We start from the raw sequence: 24329 nt of genomic DNA, 5'->3' as shown, positions 1-24329 counted from the left end.
AGCTCAGATTCAAGTGCTCATGGGTACTTGACAGACCAGATGGAACGTACTTCATAAGCCCTTTGGACCCCCCAGTGCCATTTTTGTTCGTGTTGGTTACTGCTTCAACTACCTGGGAATTACTTGCAGTAATGGAACTAGCTGAGAATTTTTACTAAGTGCTGACTATTACCTGGAGTGTTAACAGGAACTGGACTGGAAACAGAGCTTAGTGTTAGGACATGTACCTTGTGTGTAGATTCTTACTGAGCTATATGGCAGATGTCCTCACACTCTTCCCAGAAGGTCTCAGAGCAGCAGACCTCTGTGGGCACTTGGCACTTGCTTGACCTGAAAGTTAGCATTTGAATCTCTGTGTAATGTGAACACATTCAAAGAAAGGAAGTCTTTCTTGTCATTGTTGGTTGGTTGGTTTTTTGAGACCAGGTCTCTCTGTGTAGCCCTGGCTGTCCCTGAACTGGCTCTGCAGACAAGGCTGACCTCCAGCTCATAGAGATCTGCCTGCCTTTGTATTGTGACTAAAGATGTGTGCCACCAACTCATGGCAGGAAGTCTTAGATTAAATGCAATAATAATTGAAGCTGCGCCAAGTACAGGTCATTAATTTTTATGTCATTGTATCATTTTAAAATATGTTTTTAAATGGTCATTTAGTTCTTTTTTCTTCCTGGTTATTTAAAGTATTCTTTGCCTTCACTATAAATTCATATTCTAAGCTTTTGAAACAAAGATGGATTTTAGTTTTTATTATGAAGGTCATTTGTTGGCTAGTTTTAGATTAGTTTGCTACAAGCTAGAGTCATCTAAAAAGAGGGAACCTCAACTGAGAAATTGCTGTCTGTGTTAGGCAGTGTTAGTGCACACCTTTAATCCCAGCACTTGGGAGGCAGAGGCAGATGAATTTCTTGAGTTTGGGCCCAGCCTGGTCTACAGAGTTAGTTTAAGGATGGCCAGGGCTACACAGAAAAACTCTTTGTCTCAAAACCGGAAGAGAAAAGATAAAGCCTCTATAAGATCTGCTTGTAGGACATTAGTAGTTTCTGGGGTCAGAGATCCAAATGCTAAATTTCAGGTCAAGCAAGTACCATGTGCCTGTAGAGGTCTGCTGCTCTGAGGGCTTCTGGGAAGAATGTGAGGAAGTCTGCCATATGGCTCACAATCTTAATTTTCTTAATTAGGGTCTAACCCATTGTTATCCAGGGTAGTGTTATCCCCTGGGCTGGTGGCCCTAAATTCTAAGAAAGCGGACTGAGCAAGCCATGGGGGGCAGGGCAATAAGCAGCACCCCTCCATGGCCTCTGCATCAGTTCCTGCCTCCAAGTTCCTGCCCTGTGTGAGTTCCTGTCCTGACTTCCTTCAGTGATGGACTGCAGTGTGGAAATATGAGCCAAACAAACCATTTCTCCCCAACTTGCTTTTGGTTATGGTGTTTCATTATAGCAGTAGTAATCCTAAGTAGGATGGTTGTGAAGATAATCTGGTGTTAAAAGATTCCATAGCCCTCTATGCAGTTACACTTCTCTGAGTCTTGATAAAACTGACAGTTTGATCACAGTTGCCTTTGAAAATTGATGCAAATAGCAACCCAGGGAAGACAGTGAAGAATGATCCACCAGTGTGGTGGTTCTCACTGTGTGTCAAGACCCTTTTTCAAGGTGTTGACTGACCCTCAGAACATCTGCATATAAGATATTTACATTGCAATTCATAATCATAGCAAAATTACAGCTATGAAGTAGCAATGAAAGCTGTATGGTGGGGGTGCTCACTGTAACATGAGGAATTTTATTAAGGGGTTGCAGCATTAGGGAGGTTGAGAACCACTGATCCAGGAGTTTGTAGCTAGTAGGAAAGTTGAAGGCTAATTAAAGGCAGTGAGCTGCTGGCCGTCAGAAACAAGGGCTGTCGAGAGGCCGTGGTTGCTTTGTAGTATTAAGGAATATCCTTTAATACTGATGGAAAAAAAACAAATAAACCCTAAAAAGATGTTAACTTTCCTGGGCTGCTCTTGAGTTTCATTTTTGAGAAAGCTTGTTCAAACCAAGTTTTCAATAGGGCAATGTACCACATTGAGGGCCCAGAGTTTTAGAAAGGACAGCACGATGCCATTGATAGGTTGAATGTGATAGTATATGGCAGATGACTCCTCCTGTTATGTTTTTGTAAGTTCGTTTCCATTTACTACTTGAATTTTACCAGTTATTACAATCAGTGGCTTCATCAGATGTTGTAATGTAAAAAACTAGTCTTTAGTTTCAGGTACAGCACTCATTTATTAGAACTTTATTTGCTACTTTAAAAAATGTATGTATATATTTATATCCTCTTTTTTTTGTCATTGTTGTTTTACAGAGTTGTAAGAGTCCATCCAGGACCTTCAGGTCATGAATAATCTGACCATTCCTGAATTAATTGGGAAAACAAACATATCAAGTGCCATTTGAAGAGTGTGTCTATATATGTAAAACCTTTTCTCTACATATAAACTTTTCCATAAGAAGACATTCTGAACATCAAGAGCTTTGCAACTGATGAAAATTAATCCAAGCATCAGATGGGACAATTTTATACTGTTGGGGTCAGGAGTCTGTGGAGAACAGTCCATCACTAATGGCAGATTTTCCTTACGGTGTTGCTGAGCAAAAAAAAGTTTGCAGAAGAGAAAATTGTACAGATTAAGCCTAAAGAATACCTCTTCAGTGTAAAGAAGGAAGAGACTTTAAAACTCTGGATTGACATTCAGAAACTTTTCCTGCGGTTGAGGCTGGAGTGAGGGACAGATCTGAAAAGGAACGAATTCCTTTGTGTCTTCAGCTATTTGAAGTTTTTTATTTATTATCTTTTTTCCTTTCTGCATATATATGCTATTTTAAAATATTAATTGGAATTGTCAGTTACAAAATAAATATCAAGAAAAGCCTTTCTTGGCCTAACAATGTGAATAGGCTTGAATTCAAACAGGAAAGCATCTTTTAACAAAGCCTGGAGCCGGTCTTGAGAGATGGTCCAGCTTGGAGAACTCTGATACACACCTGGGTTGGTTTAAAGATTTGCATATGAGAGGAAGGTTATTTAATGGACATAATTCAAAGATTGCTTTTTTTTCATTAAGATAGAAGAATACATGATCTTTACGAGTGAAAAAAGCAGAGAAACAAGATAAAGGAGAAACAGAATCCTGCAGCCTCTCTGTAAGCAAGAAATAGGACCAAACTAAAGGAAGTACTTGGTCTATTTAAATAGCTGTTTGCTCATACTCAGTGACCTGCTGACCTCCACCTCTGCTGAGGGAAGGGGCTTTGCTCCAGTCTCTATGGCACTGAGGGGGGGTTCCGGCCCGTGGAGGAGTCATTCTAGGGAGCCCCGTGTTCCTAGGGACACAGGGCCAGTCTTTGTGTCAGGAAGCTTCTGGCTGTGAACAGTGGGAGAAAGAGTGATTTTCTTAACATTTTAACTGCTGTCTGCATGAGCTCTGGTCTGACTTTGCACGTTAGTGTGCCTTCCCCCTTATGCAACCTTTTCCAGCTGTGCAGCAGAAACTTGCCTAATTCAGAAAACGTGCCAGAAGGTAGTTTCAGAGGGAAGATGATCTTGTGTGATCATTCTCTGCATTTGAACTGTTGAATAGAGAAACCCAGCTAGAGGGATTCTTATTGCCTTAAGTTACTTGAAATCTATGTGTTTGTAACCCTTTATCTCTGGAATCACAAAAAAAAAAACTGGAAGTTCAGGCTGAGAATAACAAGGCTGAGTAAAATCGAAGAGAACTGATTCTCCGTCATCACTTACTAACAGCTCTTTCTCCAAAGGATTGGCATGTTTTCCTCATAAGAACTTGAAAATGAGAACGGACCCCATGTATTTTTAGGCATTACCTTTCTTAGCAGACTGACATTATCTTTTATAGAGGAGTTTTTTCACTATGCAGGTGGTGGATCTTTATAAGCTATTGACCTAATTGGACTGTAGATCAGTTGTAACTAAAGGAGAAAAAAAACAAACCAACAGAACCCAACCACAAAAATAAGCCAGTAAAAGAACTTGGTTTGAAATTCTTCAGTACTTTTAAAGTGAAATACTTCACTGAAAAATTATGTATGCAGCAGTGGAACATGGGCCTGTGCTTTGCAGCGATTCCAACATCCTCTGCCTGTCCTGGAAAGGGCGTGTCCCCAAGAGTGAGAAGGAGAAGCCTGTGTGCAGAAGGCGCTACTATGAAGAAGGATGGTTGGCCACAGGCAATGGGCGAGGTGTGGTGGGGGTGACTTTCACCTCGAGTCACTGTCGCAGAGATAGGAGTACGCCACAGAGAATAAACTTCAACCTGCGAGGCCACAACAGTGAGGTGAGCTCTGATTCTGTTTGTATTTTCTGTGGTCACTTTTAGTGCTCTTCCTGAACCTCTTCCCTGGCCCCAAACTTCATTGCAGTTTCTTAGACTTGGTGGTAGTGAGACTTGGTACTGTTAATTCCGTCTCCTGTGTGCTGCCAAGAAAGATACTAAGGTGGGCACGGTTCACAGTGCCCTGTCCTTTCACAAGTAAGTCATTTGTCCCCTCTTTCCATTTTCCTCCCTCCTCCTGAGTGTTGCTGTTGCCTCTCTGAAGGGCACAGATGTTTGGGGGATGCCCAGTGTGGGGTAGGTGCAGGGCTTTCCAATTAGGGTGGGAGAATCATGCTAGATAACCCTAACCTGCTTTTTAGTTTTCTCGTTTCCATGACGAAGTGTGTGTTCTATTTCATCCCTGTGGCTCAGTGTGAAAATCAGAGTGGTGCTGCCTTCGCCTCAGTGTTCAGTCAGTGTGTTTCTGGGCTGATAGCTTAACCCCTAGCCTGTATTTTGGAAGTAAATGAGTTCATTAATTTGACATGACCCATATTATTTTCCTGTTGTGTAGGCTCTATTGTAATATTTTGTGTGTTGTATACAAAATCTATACATAGAGTCTCTGGCCTACTAAAACCCCAAAGAGGCATTATATGTGAATTTTATTCTACTATTTATTTATTTATTTATTTATTTATTTATCTATCTATCTATCTATCTATCTATTGAGGAATGCTTAAGTGATAACTGCTGCATTTAAAAGAAGATGGTGACTGGTAGTTTCTTGTTAAGTGTTTATTTGTATAACATCATGATGATATGCTTCATTGTTCATTAGCTTATTGGAGCATTTCGTACAAGGAATCTGTGATGATTTCAGGTATCTTAAAATGTCATTAGATGGTTATGGAAAAGCAAGCATATTTTTGATATATGTGTATTAATCCATTCAGACTGCTATAACTAAGTGCCCCAGATTTGGTAGTTTATGAACAATGCTGACCCATTTCCCACGGTTCTGGAGGCTCGTCTGAAGTCTGGGTCGGCAGTTTACAGGCTTCCGTGAAGATGGTGGGGGTACTCTTCTGATTCATATACTGCTAATTATTTCTGTTGGGAACAGGTTGACAAGTCCTCTGGAACCTCCTGTGAGAATATAAGTCCCATTCATGAGGGCTCTGCTCTCATGACCTCATCCTTTTATTAAAGGCCATGTCTTTAGATTATGTTTCAACTTAGTGGTTTAGAGAGGACCTCAGTATTCATATTTATCAATATAACTTATTGTCTTAATGTAAACTCCCACCTAATGAATTATGGACTATTCCAGTACTCACAGGTACCTATGGCTGCTTCTTCCCAGTCTTTACCATCATCTCAGTCCATTCTTGCTGCTGTAATAAAATATCTTATGCCAGGTAGTTTATAAATAATATAAATGTATTGTTCATAATTATGAAAACTTAGAATTCCCAGATCAAGGCTCTAGCAGGTTCACTGTACATGTCTGAGTGCTTACCCTCCATGTCATAGATGTCCACAGGTCTTTGATAGGGGAGCTACTGTACTTCAGTGAGGCATGCCCTGTCTGAAGGCCAGCCCATGTTCCTCATGATGTACTTGGTCAGACGTCTTTTACTCAGTATAATCTCTGGATTCGTCCCTGTTGTGTACATAGTTAGACTGTTCTTTTACTCAGTATAATCTCTGGATTCATCCCTGCTGTGTACATAGTTAGACTGTCTCTGGATTCATCCCTGCTGTGTACATAGTTAGACTGTCTCTGGATTCATCCCTGCTGTGTACATAGTTAGACTGTCTCTGGATTCATCCCTGCTGTGTACATAGTTAGACTGTTCTTTTAAACTGCTGTCATTTTCCATTGATATAAGCACACACTTTGTTCATTCTGTTGATGAACATTTGAATTTAGGATTTCTTCCAGTTTTGGGCTCTTATAACTGCTGTGAACATTCATGTACAGTGCATAACTTTTGATAGAGCTGTGTACTCAGAAAATGGAATATCTGAGTCATAGTGTTGGCGTGTGTTTAAAAGTAGTAATTGCCAAATAGTTTTCCAGCGTGGTTATTTTATACCATTTTATACTGCACCATCAAAATAGGAAAATTTCAGTTGTAAAGCCAGGTTGAGATTCTGCTTCTAAGTGTGAGTTTAATTTACTTAGAACTTTCTTGTGAGTTTGAACTTTTTTTTTTTTTTTTTTTTTTACTAAAAATACAATTTTAAGAATTTTATATATGTGTGTGTATAATATTTTTATTCTTGGAGATTTTATACAATGTACTTTGATGAAGAATTGTATTTTACAGATACTTTCAAACTTACTACAGTGGGGACACAAAACACATGTCTTACAGAAGCATAATTTGGTTACTGTCTTAAAAGATGTGTAATAAGATCAGTATGACTCTTCTCACAGTGTAGTCTGCTTATACAGATCTCTCAGTCTGGGTAACATGGCATATTCATGCAGGTTGTTGGGGTTGTAGGACAAGGCTTTTGGGTCCTGTACTGGCAGGTTTTGTGTGTCAGCTTGACTCAAGCTAGAGTCATCAGAGAGGAAGGAGCCTCAGTTGAGAAAATGCCCCTTTGAGACCCAGCCTTGTGGGACTGAGCAACTATTACATTCTAGGTTTGCACAATTTAAAAAAAAAAAAGGTGTCAAAAATTTGTTTACTAAAAGATGGCCTAACTGAAAAGGAGTTAGGGATACCTGACATCTCTTGGCTTAGTGTTGATCAAGGGATTTTTAAGGCTCAAGGAACTTGGCTGGAACTTGGGTATGCTGTGTAAAAGCTAATCCTCCACAATGGAAAGGCCCAGAAGATATGCCCTTGATGAATCTCTTCACGAGAGGGGCACCAGCACATTTCTGAAGAGCTTTGTTCTTGCCCTTTTCCTTGTGCCAGACCTTAGGGTGGAGATGCTGCTGCTCAATTGGTGACTTAAACGCAGTGGGTTTAATTGGGCCCCGAGGTAGCAGGGGCCAGGTGTCAGCACTGAGTCCACAGAGGCAAGGTGATTGAAGTTGCTATCATGGGCAGTATAGACAAAGCAATGTTCATAATAGTCTAACCCATAATAGTCAACACAGGTAAAGTGAATTTTATTGTGGTATGGCTTGACCTTTGGTGCTGGCTAATCACGGTGTTTCCACACAGGAAGTAGATGAGAAACCTACTGCATTTTTGTTTGATCTGTATAAGCATTAAAAATTCTCTAACAAATGAAAGAAAGGCTACATTGGATTATGGCAAAAGGCAATCTTGCCCAGTGAATTCATTTCAGACTTGAGTCAATATGCAGACCAGAACTCTTGGAATAAAGGGGCTACCAAATTCCCCTGGGGAAGGATCTTGATAAGACACCTAGTTCTACTGTTAGCCTTTCTCCAGTTCTTCCCCAAAGGGATCTCTGGCCTTGTACAAGGGTAACTGTACACTGGGGGAAAGGAAATAATCAGACTTCCCAGGATCTTTTGAATACTGGTTCTGAATAGATGCTGATTCCAGGAGACTCTAAGAAACACTGTGGTCTGAAGTTAAAGTAGAGGCTTATGGAGGCCAGGTGATTAGCGGAGTTTGCCTGATGTTCAGCTCACAGTAGGTCCCCCAACTAATCCTGTGGTTATTTCCCCATTTCCAGAATGTATTGGGATAGATAGACTTAGAAGTTGGCAGGATTCTCACTTTGCTTCCCTGACCTGTGGAGTGGGGGCTATTATAGTTTGAAAGGCTAAATGGAAGCCTTTAGAGTTGCCTCTGCCTAAGAAAATAGTGAATCAAAACCAGTATTGTACCCATGGAGGAACTGCAGAAACCAGTGCCACCATCAAGGACTTGAAAGACGCAGGGGCGGTGGTTCCCACGTCTCTCTTTGACTCTCCTATCCTGCCAGTGCAGAAGACAGATGGATCGTGGAGAATGACAGTTGGCTATTGAAAACTAAGTCAGGCAGTAACACTGATTGCAGTTGCTGTACCAGATGGAGAGCCCTTACTTGAGCAAATTAACACATTTCCTGTATGCAGCTGTTGACTTAGCAAATGCCTGTTTCCCACACCTGTCCATCCAGGACCACCGGAAGCAGTTTGCGTTGAGCTGGCAAGGCCAGCGGTATACCTTTACAGTTCTACCTCTGGGATATGCTAACTCACCTGCCTGTCATTCTGGTCAGCTGGAGCTGAAGAGTTAGCCATGATTCAGAAGAGACCAGCACCACTGAAGTGAAACCTTCATGTTACTGGGACAATTAATGCTGGTTAGCTGGGGCTAAGAAATTTGTGGTGATTAAAAGGAGACCGGCATCACTGAGGTGAAATCTTCTGAGAAGTGTTTTCTGAACACAGAGAAGCTGTGTTCCAGAGGTGACAAGGTTGTACCTTAGCTGCAGCTGGACTTGGTAATATGTAAGAGTCACCCAGGTGGTACTGGTTTTGAAGGCGTGAAGGGGTCATGGAGCACAGCTGAGACTTGACACTGTGAGAGGCCAGGAGAAGCCATTGGTGAAGGTGCAGCGTTAGTGGCAGTTAATAGCCCAGAATTGAAGGGATCATACAGAGCAGTTGTAGCTTGGTACCACGAAGGGAACCTGTGAGAGACAATTGGTGAAAGTGCAGACCAGTGCAGAAGACCCCAGCATATTGGAGATGCCAGTACCCTGAGATGACCACCAAGACCACTAGCAGTGGAGTGGAGGAGGCTGAAGCCTAGAAGATGCTGCAGCAGGCAGAGCTGGAGAAATGACCCAAGACCTTTGGAAGAGTCCAGAAGATTGTGAGTGGATTCCGGACGTTAGATGGTTGGTTGGAATTTGGTTTTGATTGTGATCGTGCCCTGATTTTTTCCTCTTGAACTAAGAAAGTATTTTACTGGAGCCCACAGTTGAGAGATTCTGAATTTTAAAAGACTTTGGAATTTAAGAAATTGGTGGTTTTAAAGTTACTGAAATTTTAGTGTGTTTGAATTTATAAAGACTCTGCGACTTTTAAAATTATTTATGTTTTTAATGTGAGATCTTGAGATGAATAAGAAATTAAGGGTTGTGGTTTAATAGTGATGTGTTTGTCATGTTGACCAAAAGGGTCAGTTGTACTGGTTGGCTTTATTTGTCAACTGAACACAAGCTAGAGTCATCAGAGAGGAAGGAGCCTCAGTTGAGAAATGTCTCTATGAGATCCAGTTCAGACACCCAGCCTTGTGGGACTAGGCAGCTACTAGACTTTTGGACTTTCCATTCACAAGCTAGTCATTATTGTATTAGTCGGACTGCAGCCTATAAGAAGTCATTCCATATGTACAATAAATTGCGTATATATATGTGTGCGTGTGTGTATATATATATATATATATATATATATATACACATATACAAACACATGAGTATGTGTTGACAAAACATAATATCTGTATACACACACACACACACACACACACACACACACACACACACATTTACTCCATAGTTCTATAACTCTAGAGAACCCTGACTAATACAGATCCAAAGGGTCATTCAGTGAACTTGTCCTTTCAGCTTCTTCACTCTGTGCAATGTTTCTGACTCTGTCTGGAGAAGGTCCTAAGTTGGGTATGCTCCCCTCTTTTCTTAAGAGAAAGATTACACACTAGAGTGGGCAAGTTTAGAATTCAGACTACCATATAATGCCCTGTAACTCAGATAGTGACTTGTTTCACTGTTGAAACTGAATCGTGTTTTCCTCACTCTACGTTTTATTCTTCATTAACTTCTGTTTTTTCACATTAGAATGTAGCCCAGAATGACTGCCTGCTGAGTAGAGTGACCAATGGTGCTAGTTTCCCAAGATGTGGTACTGGCCATCCAGGGAAGTCCCCAGCACATGGAGACAGTCATTCCAGTGTCCAGTGCCAAACTTGATACTAGAAGCTTCCAACCTAGTGATTGTTTCCATGGTTCCCAGAAGACTCAGCAGATACCATACAAGCTCATAGACACTGACGCCTTGTCTAAGGTCATGCTTTGTAATGAGGAGGGCTAGAATTTAATCCAAAACCGTCTGAGACTCCAGCTTATCTTTATTTTCTCAAAAATTGTATTATATGCAAATCTGTAGTTCCCTACAATTTTGAAATCTAAGGGCTCTGAAAATAGGAGTTTTTGTTAATTGAATGCAAGGCCTGAGCTGATATGAGGGAGGCCCTTTGTTATCATCCCATAACTTCAGGGGCAAAAATACTTGTTTTCTTAGGAGTGCTACTAGAAGCCAGCCAGCTGTATGTGCTCCATTTCCAGTGCTGTGTGGTCTCCCTGGCTGCTTAAATGTGAGCTGCTTTCTCCGAGATGCTCCCCTTCTTCTGTACATTGAGCAGACTCCTGTGATTGGTTGCACTGCCAGAACTTTGGCTGCAGTTGTCTGCTCAGTGATGGTTTGGCAAACTTAGCAGAAAATGTGGCGTAGTCTTTGCAAGGATTGTTTAACTCTCCATTCTAGTTCATTGTGGTTTTTTTCGCTATCTAATAAAGCATTATCCTGTCCAGTGACTTCACAATGCTAAATCCATAGGTCTCCTTTCTGCACTTGATATGCCTGTGACATCAGTAGAATTGAAATGTCTCTTTTCAGAACATCAGGCTTTCCTATTTTACTTTTCTGGCCTCAACTTTCCACTCGGCTTTGTAGCTCTTCCCCATCCCCATCTTTAAATGTTAGAAGGTGTATAGCTTTTTAAAGATTATTTTTTGTCTTTAATCCTACCTATCCTGATGACTCCTAAATTTTATCTTCTTCAGTCTTCTCCCGCTGGTTCCAGATTGTATTGTCCAGTTTGATATATAAGATTTAAGATTGGACATTAGTAGTCTTAAGTCGTTGTCATCCCAGAACACCATCAAACGGGACCCTTGGTATTCTTCATTTCAGTAGATGGCGAGTCAGCAGTCAAGCTTCTCTGATCTCCCTGAGCGTTTCTAGTCCCCAAATCCAGTTGTTAGAGCGAGATTTCCCTCTGTATCTACTTCCGAATCATATCATAAACATGCTGTTGTTCTGTCTGTTTCCATCACTGCCCTAGTACAAGCCTCTCTACAGATTGTTTGCCTTAATCTACCACTTAGCTTTTCTTTGGATTGTTGCCATTCCTGCTCAGATGGAAAAGTATCCTGGGACTTGGGGGCCCAGGAACCACACAGCTCTGACAATGGAAGGTATCCTGAGACACAGGAGCCCGGGAACCCCATAGCTCTGAGAAGAAGACTCCTTAGCAGAAGCCTTGCAGCCCTGAGGGAGGATATTCCTGGCTGAGCTGTGGAGTGCTACTGTGTAACAGCTCTGCTCAGCAGCTCCTCTTGTTGAGCTTGCAGAACTCAGAAGCCTCAGGCCAGCTCCACTTCTTTGCTTCTTAGGCAGGGCTTATATAGGAATTTGTAAAGGGGTGTGTGTGTGGGGGGGGGCAAAGACTTCCAGGGCGAGGATTGGTGGGATTTTAAATCTTAAGCTTGGGGGAGCTCAGGGATTGGTGGGTTTCCCTGTTCAGAGATTAGTGGGAATTTTTTTTGTGGGCGGGGCCTGGGCATTCTACTGCCTTGGGGCTAGCAATGACAGTTACAGCTATTAGAAAATGACCTTTAGGGCCAATTGGGGAAGTCTTGTCTGTTGAGGGACTGGCTGTTTTCCTGCTTTTGAGGGTTTACAAAGTTTACAAAGTATACACTGTTTCCAGAGGGAGTCCATGTCAGGGAATACTTAGATTTCCCAAGAGTTATTAAGATATTATAAAAAATCATTTGTACTTTTTTTTTTTTTCATTTTGAAAACCACTGCACAGCATGCATTACAATTCTAGAAAGAACAGGAATGTCTGGGTTATGACAACAATCTTTTAAATTCGACTTTATGGCTCTGTCATGCTCTGTGGGGAAGACTCAAAGCCACTCACCTGGTCTATAGTAGGCACAAGGATGACAGAAGATCTGAAAGCACTTTGTTGTTGTTTTGTTTTCAAAACATGGTTTTTTGTGTAGCCTTGGTTGTCTTGGAACTTGCTTTATACAATATTTTCTTAACTGCTAAATTAGCATACACACAAGGTGAAGGGTTTTACTATGGCATAGAAAACTTTGAGAAGCATTTTGCAGAATTTAACATTTAGTAATATATATACTAATTCTACTAAGGAACTTCATTCCATACGAAAGCTAGCAAAGCCCCTAAAGCTGTTATCTCTCTTGCAGGTCCTCGATAGTTACTGATGCTCTTTCCACTTGTTCTCTTGGGTCAGAGATCAAAAGCACTCAATGTGCCTCTGGTGACCTGTGCTCCCTGAGACCCACAGTGGAAGGAGAGCACTGATCCCCAGAAGTTGTCCACTGTAGCATGTGCTCCTACATGTGCTTGTATGATAATATATTTTAAAACATTGTCACAGTTAACTCTACCGCCTTTCATTATAATGCCATGTCTGAAAAAGTGTGTGATATCTGTCGTACTGGGCTGATCACTACTGAGTGCTGTAGAAAGTTGGGGGAGGATGTACAGTCCAGGCTTTTAACCAGATTTGAACAGAAGAGTGGCCACCTGACCCAGGTAGAAGTAGATGAAGTGTTAAGTGTGTCACGTGATTTCCGAAGTTGCTGCCCACAAAGCAGTGCCAGGTGGGGTAGTACTTCTGGTCAAACTCCTTGATATGGGCTGCAATATCCTTCTCTATGTTGTACTTCTCCAACGCCTGAGAAGTTGGAGAACTCCACTCCAACTTTGCACTCCACCGAGTCCTGTTGCAGCTCTTCAGACGTGTCTGCATTCTTGATCACTGCCTTCCGGTCACCCGTGGTTACCGTGGAGCAGGGCCCAGCCAGCAGAGGTGGCTGTGAGCTCCTAGGAAAGGAGCTACCGAAGCCATCGAAACCATGGCGCATCTCTCTTTTTACGAGCAAAGCTGAGGGGTTTTTGTTTGTTTTTCCTTTTCTTTTCAAATATCCATCTCCCCCTACCCCCGTTTCCTACCTTATGAGTTACAGTTACTCGTTCTGCTGCTCAGGTCAGTCTCTAACTCTGAAGCGTCCTTGCTCCAGCCTCCAAGTAGCCAGCGTTACAGGTGTGAACCACTGTGCTTGGCCTCATCTGTTTGTATTTAGGAATTTTGATTTACTTTATCTTGTTTATATTTTATTTTAATCAATTTATTAACTTTCAGTGCCAGAGATTGAACTAGAGCTTTGTACATGCTGTGTACTTACCACTGTAATGATATCTCAAATGTCCAAACTTTTATTTATAAATTAATTGTAGCTAGGTATGGTTATAAAATACACTTGTAATATGAGCATTCTGGAGGAAGAGGCAGAAATATGAGTTTGAGGTCAGCCTGGGTTACACAAGACCCTGCCTCAAAAATAAAATTAGTCTTTGAGTATTGGGGACGTTGTGTATTAGTCTTTATCTTTGGCATATATAACAAGCATTTCTCTTAATATTTTATATAATTTTGACTTTACTTATTGCATCATCTGAAAGATGCTTATTAATTAATTAATTAATTTTTTTTACCATGTCAAATGTGGTAGGCTTTATTGCCAAATTTTGAATCAAAGTTGGAAAGCCCTGTTGGAAGCTAAACAGAATTGGGCCTGATGAGTGTGTAGATGGGATAAAGTCTATTTTAAATGTGGGTTATAGAAGAATCCATGTATATTTACTTGTAGCTTATACATAGACTCAAGAGCACTGCTGGAAAGAAAGTCATCATATACTTTGTACTCATTAGAGAGTCTTGTATCTATGGCTTCCTTACAGGAAGTACTAATTGAGCATGCTCAGACATGCCAGGGAACCTGTCTTAAGACTTCTCTATACGTAGCTGAACTAAAGAACAGAGAGATTACCATTTAGATCCTTGAAATTTTAATTAGTGAGATAATTGTGAATATACATCTTTTAAAAATTTCATTAGTTTCTCAGTCTGTTTATAGGTAGCCTATAAGGCTGGTCACCCATTTTGAGAGTCTTGACAGTTAATTTGGTCACTTTGTTTAAGATAGTGTTTTCTTGAGACCACTGTTTTGAACAGAGTCCAGTCCAAGGCTTATTTTTGTTATAGAGCTCCATTTTTATTGCAGAATTATTATTTGAAATGAGAGATTATATATTATAAACCTTAGCTTGTTCTCTGTAATTCATACCAAGGAGACAGTACAGTAATGAGAAATAGACCCTTAAATATAAATCCATTTTGCTGTTAGAGATTGTGTGAAAGTCAGTCCCTATCCTACCCCCCATTAATGAGTTAACCCTTATCTAGAGGGAGGGAGGGAGGAAATGACCCTCTGCAACTGAAATCGAAAATAATATTGAATCACTCATTTGCACTTGTAGAAGATGCAAATTTGCTGGGTGTGGTGTCTTTGATCCTAGCACTTGGGAGATAGAGACAAGTAAGTCTCTTAGTTCAAAACCAGCCTGGCCTATATAGAAAGCTCTAAGATAGCCAGGGCTACCCAGAGACCCTTGTCTGTCTCTGTCTGTTACACCCCTGCCCCCATGGTCAGGGAACCAATAGGAAGACAGTTTGGTTTTATTGCAATTCTTAGAGGTACTGGGCTGGTGACTTTATGTCATCTACTTTCTGAGTTGCAGCTTACTTAATATTTAATGAGGTGGTGTTTAAGAATTTTACCAACTTTTGGTTCTGTATTACAGTGTCTTTTACTTCCTGATTACAATCCCCAGAAAGGTGAGACTATTTAGCTGGTTTTTTTTTTTTCCTTTAAAATTAAATGTCCACCCCTTTGTCTGTTTATTTGCGAATATTCTTGGTCTTCAGCGTCTCCATCAGATAAGTTGTTTACTATAGGTTATGTTGGGTACAGAAGGGAGTAAGTAAAACTGAGGATTGCTTCTCATGGATCTGTACCTGCAACTTGAAAGACATGTTTAAAACAGTCAGCATCTTCACACATTACTCTTGTGCCATTATAATACTTTGCCAAGTTAATTTTCAACATATATCATGTCTACTTGTTTATGTCTGAAGAATGGACAATCCAATTATTAAAAATACATTCTCAACTTAGAGGACATTTACTGGGAACACTAGAGACTTGTTGATCAGCCAACTTATTTTCTTCTATGGGAAAAAAGAGTCATTTTAGTTTTTAAACCTGTAAACTCAGAACTTGGGAGGTGGCAACAGGGTCCTGAGTTTACAGAAAGATGCAGGTCCATCTGATCTACACAAGACCTCTTCTCAATATTCTCCTGTCTCCTCAAACCAAAAAATATAAACAAATGAGGATGGGGAACATAACTTAGAGCCAGATGCCTGTTGAGGCAGCCCCCATCTTTGTAAGGCTCAGTTCCTGAGGTGCTGTAGTAGTCAGCTGGCAGCATAGACTTGGCTTAATCAGGAAGGAAAGGCCGGTATCTTAAGTAATGTGAATCACATTTAAGTTGCAAGGATTTATAACTCCTGTTAACAGAAAGTTTCTTTTCTGAAATAGCTTTATGCTTAGAAAGTTGATTTTTTCGTATCTTTTTTATGATTGTTTCACCATTACATTTTTTTAAAGTTTTAAGATTTTACTTGAATATTATGTGTATATTACTACTACCATTGAAATAAAATTGCATATGTAAATATTTTGATCCAAAACAATTTACAACTTGTTTAAAAGAATAGCTTCTTATGTGTTAACATTCTGCTACCTGCCCTGGTGTTGAGGTGAAGAAGGTGAACACAGACTTTTTTAATTACAATGTATGCTATTGCAAGCAGACAACTACTCAAATTGGTTCAGGCAACTCATAAAAAGAATATATTTGCTCATGGAAGTGTTTACGAACACCCAAGGATATCAGATTTGAGACAACAGGACCTGGTATCTATCTCTCTTGCTGTCTTCTGAATGGGTTTTTTTTTTTCTTAGGCTGAGTCAATGTGATTGCACTTGACAGTCTCCCGATTTGTTTGTGTTTTGGTTTTTCAAAACTGAGTTTTTCTGTGTAACCCTTGCTGTCTTGGAACTCACTCTGTAGACCATTCTGGCCTCAAACTCACAGAGCTCCACCTGCCTCTGCCTCCCAAGTGCTGGGATTAAAGGCACTTTAATCTATGCGTCACTATTACCCAGCTTCCTGATTTGCCACTTAAAAATCAAAACATAAAAAGCCAACCATATTTTCCCCAATAAAGTTATTGGGCTTGAGTCATGTTATGTTGTGTTTGTCATGGGACCAGACTTGAACTACTTGATGATCCCAGGAAGGCAGTGCTCTAATTGGTCAAGTCTGAGCTGGGTCTATACCTGAGCAGGGTAGCTAGTTTGAATTGTTCCTCTGAATACATGTCACCCAAGTATACGGGATGATGCCTTCCTGAGAGACTGTCAAGAATCTGCATTAGAATCAAGGAATGATTAGAGTGGGTGTCAAAAATAATATTTGTTTGCTCTGAAGCCTATGCCTCTAATGTAGTCCACAACCTAGTAGAGGAAGGCAAAGTGTAGCTAACAGTAACAACAGGATTGTTGCTCATTTACGTGGACTGAGGTGCAAATCACACTTGGAAATGAAATGAATAACATTCAGAAATGGACACTTAAAAAGCATAGGCTTAAAGGTAGCAAGATGGTAAGTACAGTATTGCAGTTAATCCTGCTAGTGTTGTAGTGGACACTCATGCAGCACGTGTTTGAGTAGCATGCTTGCTAGTTCTGTAAGTACAGTATTGCAGTTAATCCTGCTAGTGTTGCAGTGGACACTCATGCAGCACGTGTTTGAGTAGCATGCTTGCTAGTTCTGTAAGTACGGTATTGCAGTTAATCCTGCTAGTGTTGCAGTGGACACTCATGCAGCACGTGTTTGAAGTACATGTTTGAGTAGCATGCTTGCTAGTTCTGTAAGTACAGCATTGCAGTTAATCCTGCTAGTGTTGTAGTGGACACTCACGCAGCACGTGTTTGAAGTACATGTTTGAGTAGCATGCTTGCTAGTTCTGTAAGTACAGTATTGCAGTTAATCCTGCTAGTGTTGTAGTGGACACTCATGCAGCACGTGTTTGAAGTACATGTTTGAGTAGCATGCTTGCTAGTTCTGTAAGTACGGTATTGCAGTTAATCCTGCTAGTGTTGCAGTGGACACTCACGCAGCACATGTTTGAAGTACATGTTTGAGTAGCATGCTTGCTAGTTCTGTAAGTACAGCATTGCAGTTAATCCTGCTAGTGTTGTAGTGGACACTCATGCAGCACATGTTTGAAGTACATGTTTGAGTAGCATGCTTGCTAGTTCTGTAAGTACAGTATTGCAGTTAATCCTGCTAGTGTTGTAGTGGACACTCATGCAGCACATGTTTGAAGTACATGTTTGAGTAGCATGCTTGCTAGTTCTGTAAGTACAGCATTGCAGTTAATCCTGCTAGTGTTGTAGTGGACACTCACGCAGCACGTGTTTGAAGTACATGTTTGAGTAGCATGCTTGCTAGTTCTGTAAGTACAGTATTGCAGTTAATCCTGCTAGTGTTGTAGTGGACACTCATGCAGCACGTGTTTGAAGTACATGTTTGAGTAGCATGCTTGCTAGTTCTTTGGGTTTTTCTATGTAGCTACAAGAGCACTGGCTGGAGTGTAAACTGCTCCACAACAGAGTAGTTAACTATTTTCTCTCTATCCTGTTGAGAATTTAGCACCATAGGTAGAATGGGCTAGCTTATTTGTGACACTGGCCAGCCACATTATGTTACACCTTGTAGGGAACAGTGAGCCTTATAGGCTGGAAGGTGAGCTTGATCCAGGGACCCTCAACATTATGCTGTGGCAGAGCCATGACCAGAGAAAGATTTGGTGGGATTTGGAGTCAGAAGTGAGGACAGTGTTTGGGGGTAAGAGATGATCACTGAACATTGTCCGAACAATCCAGCTTTCCCATGAAGGCCTTGATTTTAACAGTTTCTCCTCTGGGTCAGAGGAGTATTACCTCACTTGGATGCAAATTCCACTCATATGCATGCCAGGTGAATACTCTTCTCTTGCTGTTTTCTGATTGGACAGGCACTTCCCCCCCCCCCCCCCACCGTGTAGGACCAGGTCCCTAGAGAGTCATGGAACTCAGGTGGACATATTATCTATACTCAGGTATAATATTGGGTCCCCTGAGACTCATGGCAGTCAAGGTATACTAATATAGTGTCTTAGTAAGTTTAGGTGCTTATTCTAAGATCAGGATGTAGTTCTCAGCTATTTTTCACTAAGGTGCTATGCCATGATGGTAATGGACTAAGCCTCTGGAACCGTAAACAAGCCCCAGTTAAACACTTTCCTTTGTAAGAGTTGCTTTGGTCATGGTGTCTTTCTGCAGCAATAGAACAGTGACTAAGGTAATGAGTGACCAACTATGTGATCTCCTCACTAAATAGGCAAGGTCAAGGCAGGACATTTTGTTATAGTAATGAGCTGACTTTTCCATCATGTGCTATCACATTGGCTGGCTGCCATCGCTGTGAACAGTTACCTGTCTGCTGATAGATTTGGAATGGTCCTAATAAGCATGCTTAGCAGACTGCTAGTGTTCTTTCAACACCACCCTTCCCCCTTCCTTTTTTGAATCAGGGAGACGTGGACTGCAGACAGGTCTTGACTCTGCTATGTAACCGAGGATGACCGTGTGCTGATCCTTTTGCCTGTACCTCTCAGTGCTGGGATTACAGGCAGGAGACACTATTAGTGCCTTCTCCCAGTTCTTTAAAAGAGAAAGCTTGGGGAGATATTGTTGATGTGTGAAAAAGGATAAAATACTTGACTTCAAAATATTCATTATCAAGTGATGAATTTCCATATACTGAAATAGGTAATTGGGATGAGGTGTATATACAAAGGGTTTCAGAGGCAGTGGTGAGAAGGATGTGAAGGAATTCTTCAGGGAATGATTCAGACTCCCTGTGTTACACACGGGGATCTTAAGGGTGAAAGAGAAGTTGTGAAGAGGTTTTATTAGTATCAGGGTGGTAGGGAAGAAAGCTGGGAGAAGAGAGGATATTCTTCCTGGTATGCCTGGAATACCAAGTAAAGGGTTATCTTCCCTAGGCGATGGGAAGCATCGTAAAGGGGAAGTGCCACCCTCTGTTATTCTGTCCAGAACTCTGGCTAGATGTAGTGCGGGTTGTGGATTGAAGAAGAGGGATTGTGAGCTGAGAATTAGGAAGAAAGGCTTCTGTAAGAGTCTAGGCAGAATGGGCGTGTTCTGACGATGAAAATGAAGAGGGTGAGTTTGGGAGACATGCTGTAGGTAAAACAAGTGCGTTGCAAACTGGTTAGGCATATGTGGCAAATGAAAAAGGTTGGGTCAGAGCGCCCCATAACTTTATGAGTGTGCACCATTTACTTATCTATAGGAGACTGACCATTTGGGGAGATGCTGTATTTGATGATCTGGTGGGATTACCTATTAAAAATGAAAGTTCAAGTTCCTGAATGCAGGAGCCAGAGGGATGGCTCGCTCAGTGGTTGAGGCACTTGTTGCTCCTCTTGTGGAAGCCCACAGTTCAGTTCCACAGCACCGCCCAGCTCAAGCCACATATCTAACTCAGACTCCAGAGAAAGCCAACATTGCTGGCTTCATTGTGCACCTCCCTGCACTCACATGCACCCCCTACACCATGCACAGAATTAAAAACAAATGTGAAAATCATACGTTCACTCGTGTGAATGAATTTTAAGAACAGTGGATGAGTGACAGAAGACAGACACCGGTGATCGCATAGAGTGTCCAGGTCTTACAGGATACAGTAGAGATGGCACAAGCTGATGAGACTGTGATTGTTGTGGTAGTTGAATGGGTGTGTAATTAGTTGAAAGTTACACTTCAGTGTGTGCATTTTGTTATGCACACATTATAATTTGGTAGAAAAAAATGAAAACTTTAAGTGGGAGGTCAGGCCAGAGGTAAGTAAGTAAACATGCAGGCTTTCATTTAGTCTGTGGCTGAAGTTCTCTGAGTGGATGAGTTAAAGCCACATACTGAAATGGGAAGAGGTCCAAAGATAGAAACTGGGTTGTAAGCTTTAGACTAGGCAAGAAAAGGAGCCCAGTGAACTTACACCCACCCAAGCCTGATACCAGAAGGGTGGCTAGAAACCATCCCAAGGGATGGCATGCTTAAAGAAGACAGGCTTTCCTTTGCTGCTGATTCCCACAATTGGTTTCAGTAGTTTGAAATTCATTGTTTTTCAGTGAATCTGTGGTAAGATGGAGTCAGTCCTGACAATGAGGATGACTGATGCAGACCACTTCTTCCTAGGTGTAGACCACAAGTACTAGAATAGTAGATAGCTCTTTGGAAAACTCAGTGTAATTCTTAAACAATTTCTTGGTCCTTTTATCTGTTACGGGCTAGGGAATTCTAATATCAAAAATGACTGTAGATGGAGGTCATTGATGGGCAAGGGATGATGAGAAACCAGAACAGGATTCTCAGCATTTCTCTGACAGGTGGAGAGTGTGACATTAGGTTGGAGTGGCTGTAGGTAGGACTAGCTTATGGGAAGATGGTGAAAAGGAGTTAGCAGAGAAGCTGGTTTAAGGAGCTTTTATACAACTTCTGAAATTGCTCCTTTGGAAACAGGAAAAAGAACTCTCAGGTTCTATTGTGATGAAACACCGTGACTAAGAGCATCATGGGGAGGAAAAGGTTTCATTTAGCTTATCCTATTCATATCACTGTTCATCAACAAAGGAAGTTGGGGCAAGACAAACGGAGCAGGAGCTGATGTGGAGACCGTGCAGCAGCAGTGGTGATGGTGTCAGCCACTCCCTATGGCAAACACACACATGAGTCTGGGTGCCATACCTATTCACACCACCTCAGCTGGCTCTGTCATTACCACACAGAATGGCTCTAACAGGGTGGTGGTGTTTTTGTTGTAAAAAAAAAAAAAACAAAAAAACAAAAAAAACCCTCTGGTTACTAAGAGCTATTACTTCTGTGCTGTGAGATATTGGATCTGCCAGGCATCATCTAGAGGTATGTAGGTTAGCCTATTGCTGGAGTTAAATTTGTTGATTTTGTGATGAAGTTAAGGTTTTTATTTACTTATTTCCCTTTCAGTTTTGCGGATGCCTCTGGAACTCAACACAGGTTCTCCCCAGTCACACTTCCTGTCTCCTGAGTCAAGATTTTGCTTGTCTAGAAATGAGAGCCTTTTCCTAAGAAAATGCTTTCTTGAATGAACACAGGACAGGATCCACTGCTGTTGTGAAGGGCAGGGCTATGCAGAGGCCTGTCAAATACTCAGCTTCTGGCCAATACCATCTGTTGGAGGTTTGTCTTCTGTGAAGCATTTTGAGGTATAAACGTTGGCTTCTGTGGGAAGAACATTCTGAGAAGATTGCCTTTCCAGGTGTCAGCACTGTCTGGGATGTACCTTGGAGGTCTTACATAAAATGCCTAGGGTAAGCCAGCAGGCCCACAGATGCCAGCAGTTCCATTAGTTTAGCAGAGAGAAGGCTATACCATCTGTCCTCATGTTCATCAGCGGGCAGAGCTACACCAAAGGTGTGATTCTGTGCCCAGAAAAGTCCCGCAAGAACTTAGATTAGATCTAATTGTGCTGGTTTCTCCTATTCTGTGGTTTGTTGGTCAAAGCCAAGCAGAGTAGGTTTCACTTTCCACTAACTCTGTGATGACTCTCTAACCTCCTAATGGTGTTGCCTTAGCTCCTCAGTCACATATTGTAGTCAGAAAGCACGGCTTATGGTTCCTCAAGATTGGACTTTGAACCACTTAGGAAGTCAGGCTGGGCTTTCTACTTAACTTGACCTACTGTCCACTGTGTGAAGTGAGTCCTCTTAGTACTGGATACATCGTGGATTGAATTGGAGAATTTCCATGAGACTATACATCTTAAAAGTACCACACAAACTGGGCAGTGGTGACACACACCTTTAGTCCCAGCGGAGGCAGGGGTCTCTGAGTTCAAGGCTAGCCTGGTCTACAGAGTGAGTTCCAGGATAGCCAGGGCTACACAGAGAAACCCTGTCTCGAAATACTCATTTCTCCTCCAAAAAAAGAAAAAACTACTACACAAAAGTTGTTTTAGTCTGAACTTTCCCCAGGACATCCTGACTTTTAGATTTTCAACCCTTCTCTTGCTGCTCAGAGGTCTGTTTCTCATACTTTTCTCTGTAGTCTGTGGAGGGATGTGTTTTGGGGGTGTGGGGACACAGCATTTGGAACTGAACACATTAGATGTTCTTTTAAAAGCTGATGCAAGTGTTGGGAGCTATTCTTAGAGGCAAATCTGAGTCTGTAGTTTGAAGTGTGCTTTGTGAATGCTATGCTCCAAACCCCTCTCCCTCACCCACTTATTTAAGCAAACCTGTAGGTCCTGTGGCATACACGGTTTACTTAATAGATTTGGGGCATTTGGGGAGAACTTACAGAGTTATGCCTTGTTGTGAGCAGTTGGCACCTATTTTACAAAGAGAACTTCTTTGGTGAATTGTTTTTACTGTTACTGTGAGTAACAAGAAATAAAGGAATTTGTTGTTGTTTATAGACAGTTAAAAAAGTAGATGTCTTCTATCAGTTAGTTGTACATGACACATCTGCTTTACCCTGGTATAAGACGGCTATTTAGAGATCTGTTATTGGAAGGCAGGAGTCACACTTGTAGGGCAATAATACACAATTCATAGAAAATTCTAAAGTCCTGACTGAAACACAGACAATTTGGAGAAAAATACTTATTTTCATGGTGTCATTGTGCTTTTTTTTTTTTTTTTTTTTTTTCAGAAACAGTAGCACTTTAGAGTGGTAGTGTTCCTCAACGAAAGACTAGGAGAGAAGCACTGCTCACCCAGCTATTTGTAGGGACTGTGAGAAAATCAGCAGTTGGTTTTGGTGAGACCCCAGGAGAAACATACCCTTGATGTGAGCTATGGGGCTTTGTTCCCAAATAGTTGCCAGCCCTGCTCATTACTTCTCTTCAATACAGTATCTTTGATGTTGAATGGGGAGAAAGAGGTGACATCAGAGTAGCCTTTGGTTCTTCCCCTCATGTGGGTGTCTGCATCAGTCACCCTCTCATCTCTTTTGACCTAGAAGGAAATGAGACTTGTTCACAATTGTGTGTATTGATGGAACTTGGTAGGAAGACCCCAACCACTTTTTTCTTTTTAAAGAAAGAATCTTTGGTAGTTGGGTTTTCATCCTTTCCTGGTTATATTCTTCAATGGAACAAACTAATGATCTCAAACTTGAAAGTTAAACATATTAAAATTACACTGCTGTTTTTCCTTTCTCAAGCTAAGTAAGTCTGGGCACATAAAAAAATCTACATTTTTTTTTTCTAACTATTTGACATGCCTTTTTGTGGAATAATATCAGACTTGCTGTCAGCTTTTCACTTTTGGCTCATTAAAGCTAGCCATGATTCTTCAGGCTTCTGTCTTTTGGGTCTAGCCTTGGGGGACTAGGTAGATTGTTAGGACCAGCTGCTCAGAATGGATTCTTTGATTTTGAAATATTAACTGAAGCTCCTGTACCTTCTTCCCTCAGTACCCTTGTCCCCAAAGGGCAGGAGATTAACCACAAACAACAACACCTCCAGGTGGCATCCCAGCACATGTTACCATTGGACCAATAAGAAGCCGCTGGTGTGCAGCTTCTCCAGTTTCGCACTAGGCATTCCTCTACCTGCCTGTCCATCTTGGTGGGTTGTCAGGGTGCAGAGCCTTGAAGCAGAATTCTGGGACTGATAGACCCTGAACTCAACTTCTGAGTTGGCAGTCTCTTATGGGAAAAGCAGTGTGTATCTCAAGGTATGTGTTGTGGGACACTGTTTCTAAGAGATGTTAAAACAAAGGTCTATCCACCTCAGATTTAGAACTGACAGAGGACCAAGGTAGGCGGACCACCAAAGTCTGTTGTGAAGAGCTAGTGTATTTTAATGGGGGTTGCTTACAGGAGCAGAAATGATGCAAAGAGAGGCTGGATCACTGAAGTCTGCTCCAGC

At 41.5% G+C, this 24329-nt stretch overlaps 1 protein-coding gene and 1 pseudogene across 1 annotated transcript in view; one reads left to right on the top strand and one right to left on the bottom strand.

Annotated features, from left to right (window-relative positions):
- The first annotated feature begins 2352 nt into the window (after positions 1 to 2352).
- Positions 2353 to 24329, top strand: part of Tulp4 (TUB like protein 4) — a 106458-nt gene continuing 84481 nt past the window's right edge. The window contains exon 1 of the mRNA XM_076926689.1: positions 2353 to 4345. Within this exon, the coding sequence (XP_076782804.1) occupies positions 4094 to 4345 (252 nt within the window). The 5' untranslated portion in view covers positions 2353 to 4093. The remainder of the gene's footprint in view (positions 4346 to 24329) is intronic.
- LOC143439914 (dynein light chain 1, cytoplasmic pseudogene) lies at positions 12873 to 13243 on the bottom strand (annotated as a pseudogene).

This window comes from Arvicanthis niloticus, chromosome 28 (assembly GCF_011762505.2).
Source record: "Arvicanthis niloticus isolate mArvNil1 chromosome 28, mArvNil1.pat.X, whole genome shotgun sequence".
In the NCBI taxonomy this organism is placed as follows: domain Eukaryota; kingdom Metazoa; phylum Chordata; class Mammalia; order Rodentia; family Muridae; genus Arvicanthis; species Arvicanthis niloticus.
Note: the sequence above shows the minus strand (reverse complement) of the source record. Positions and strands in the feature narration are given on the sequence as shown.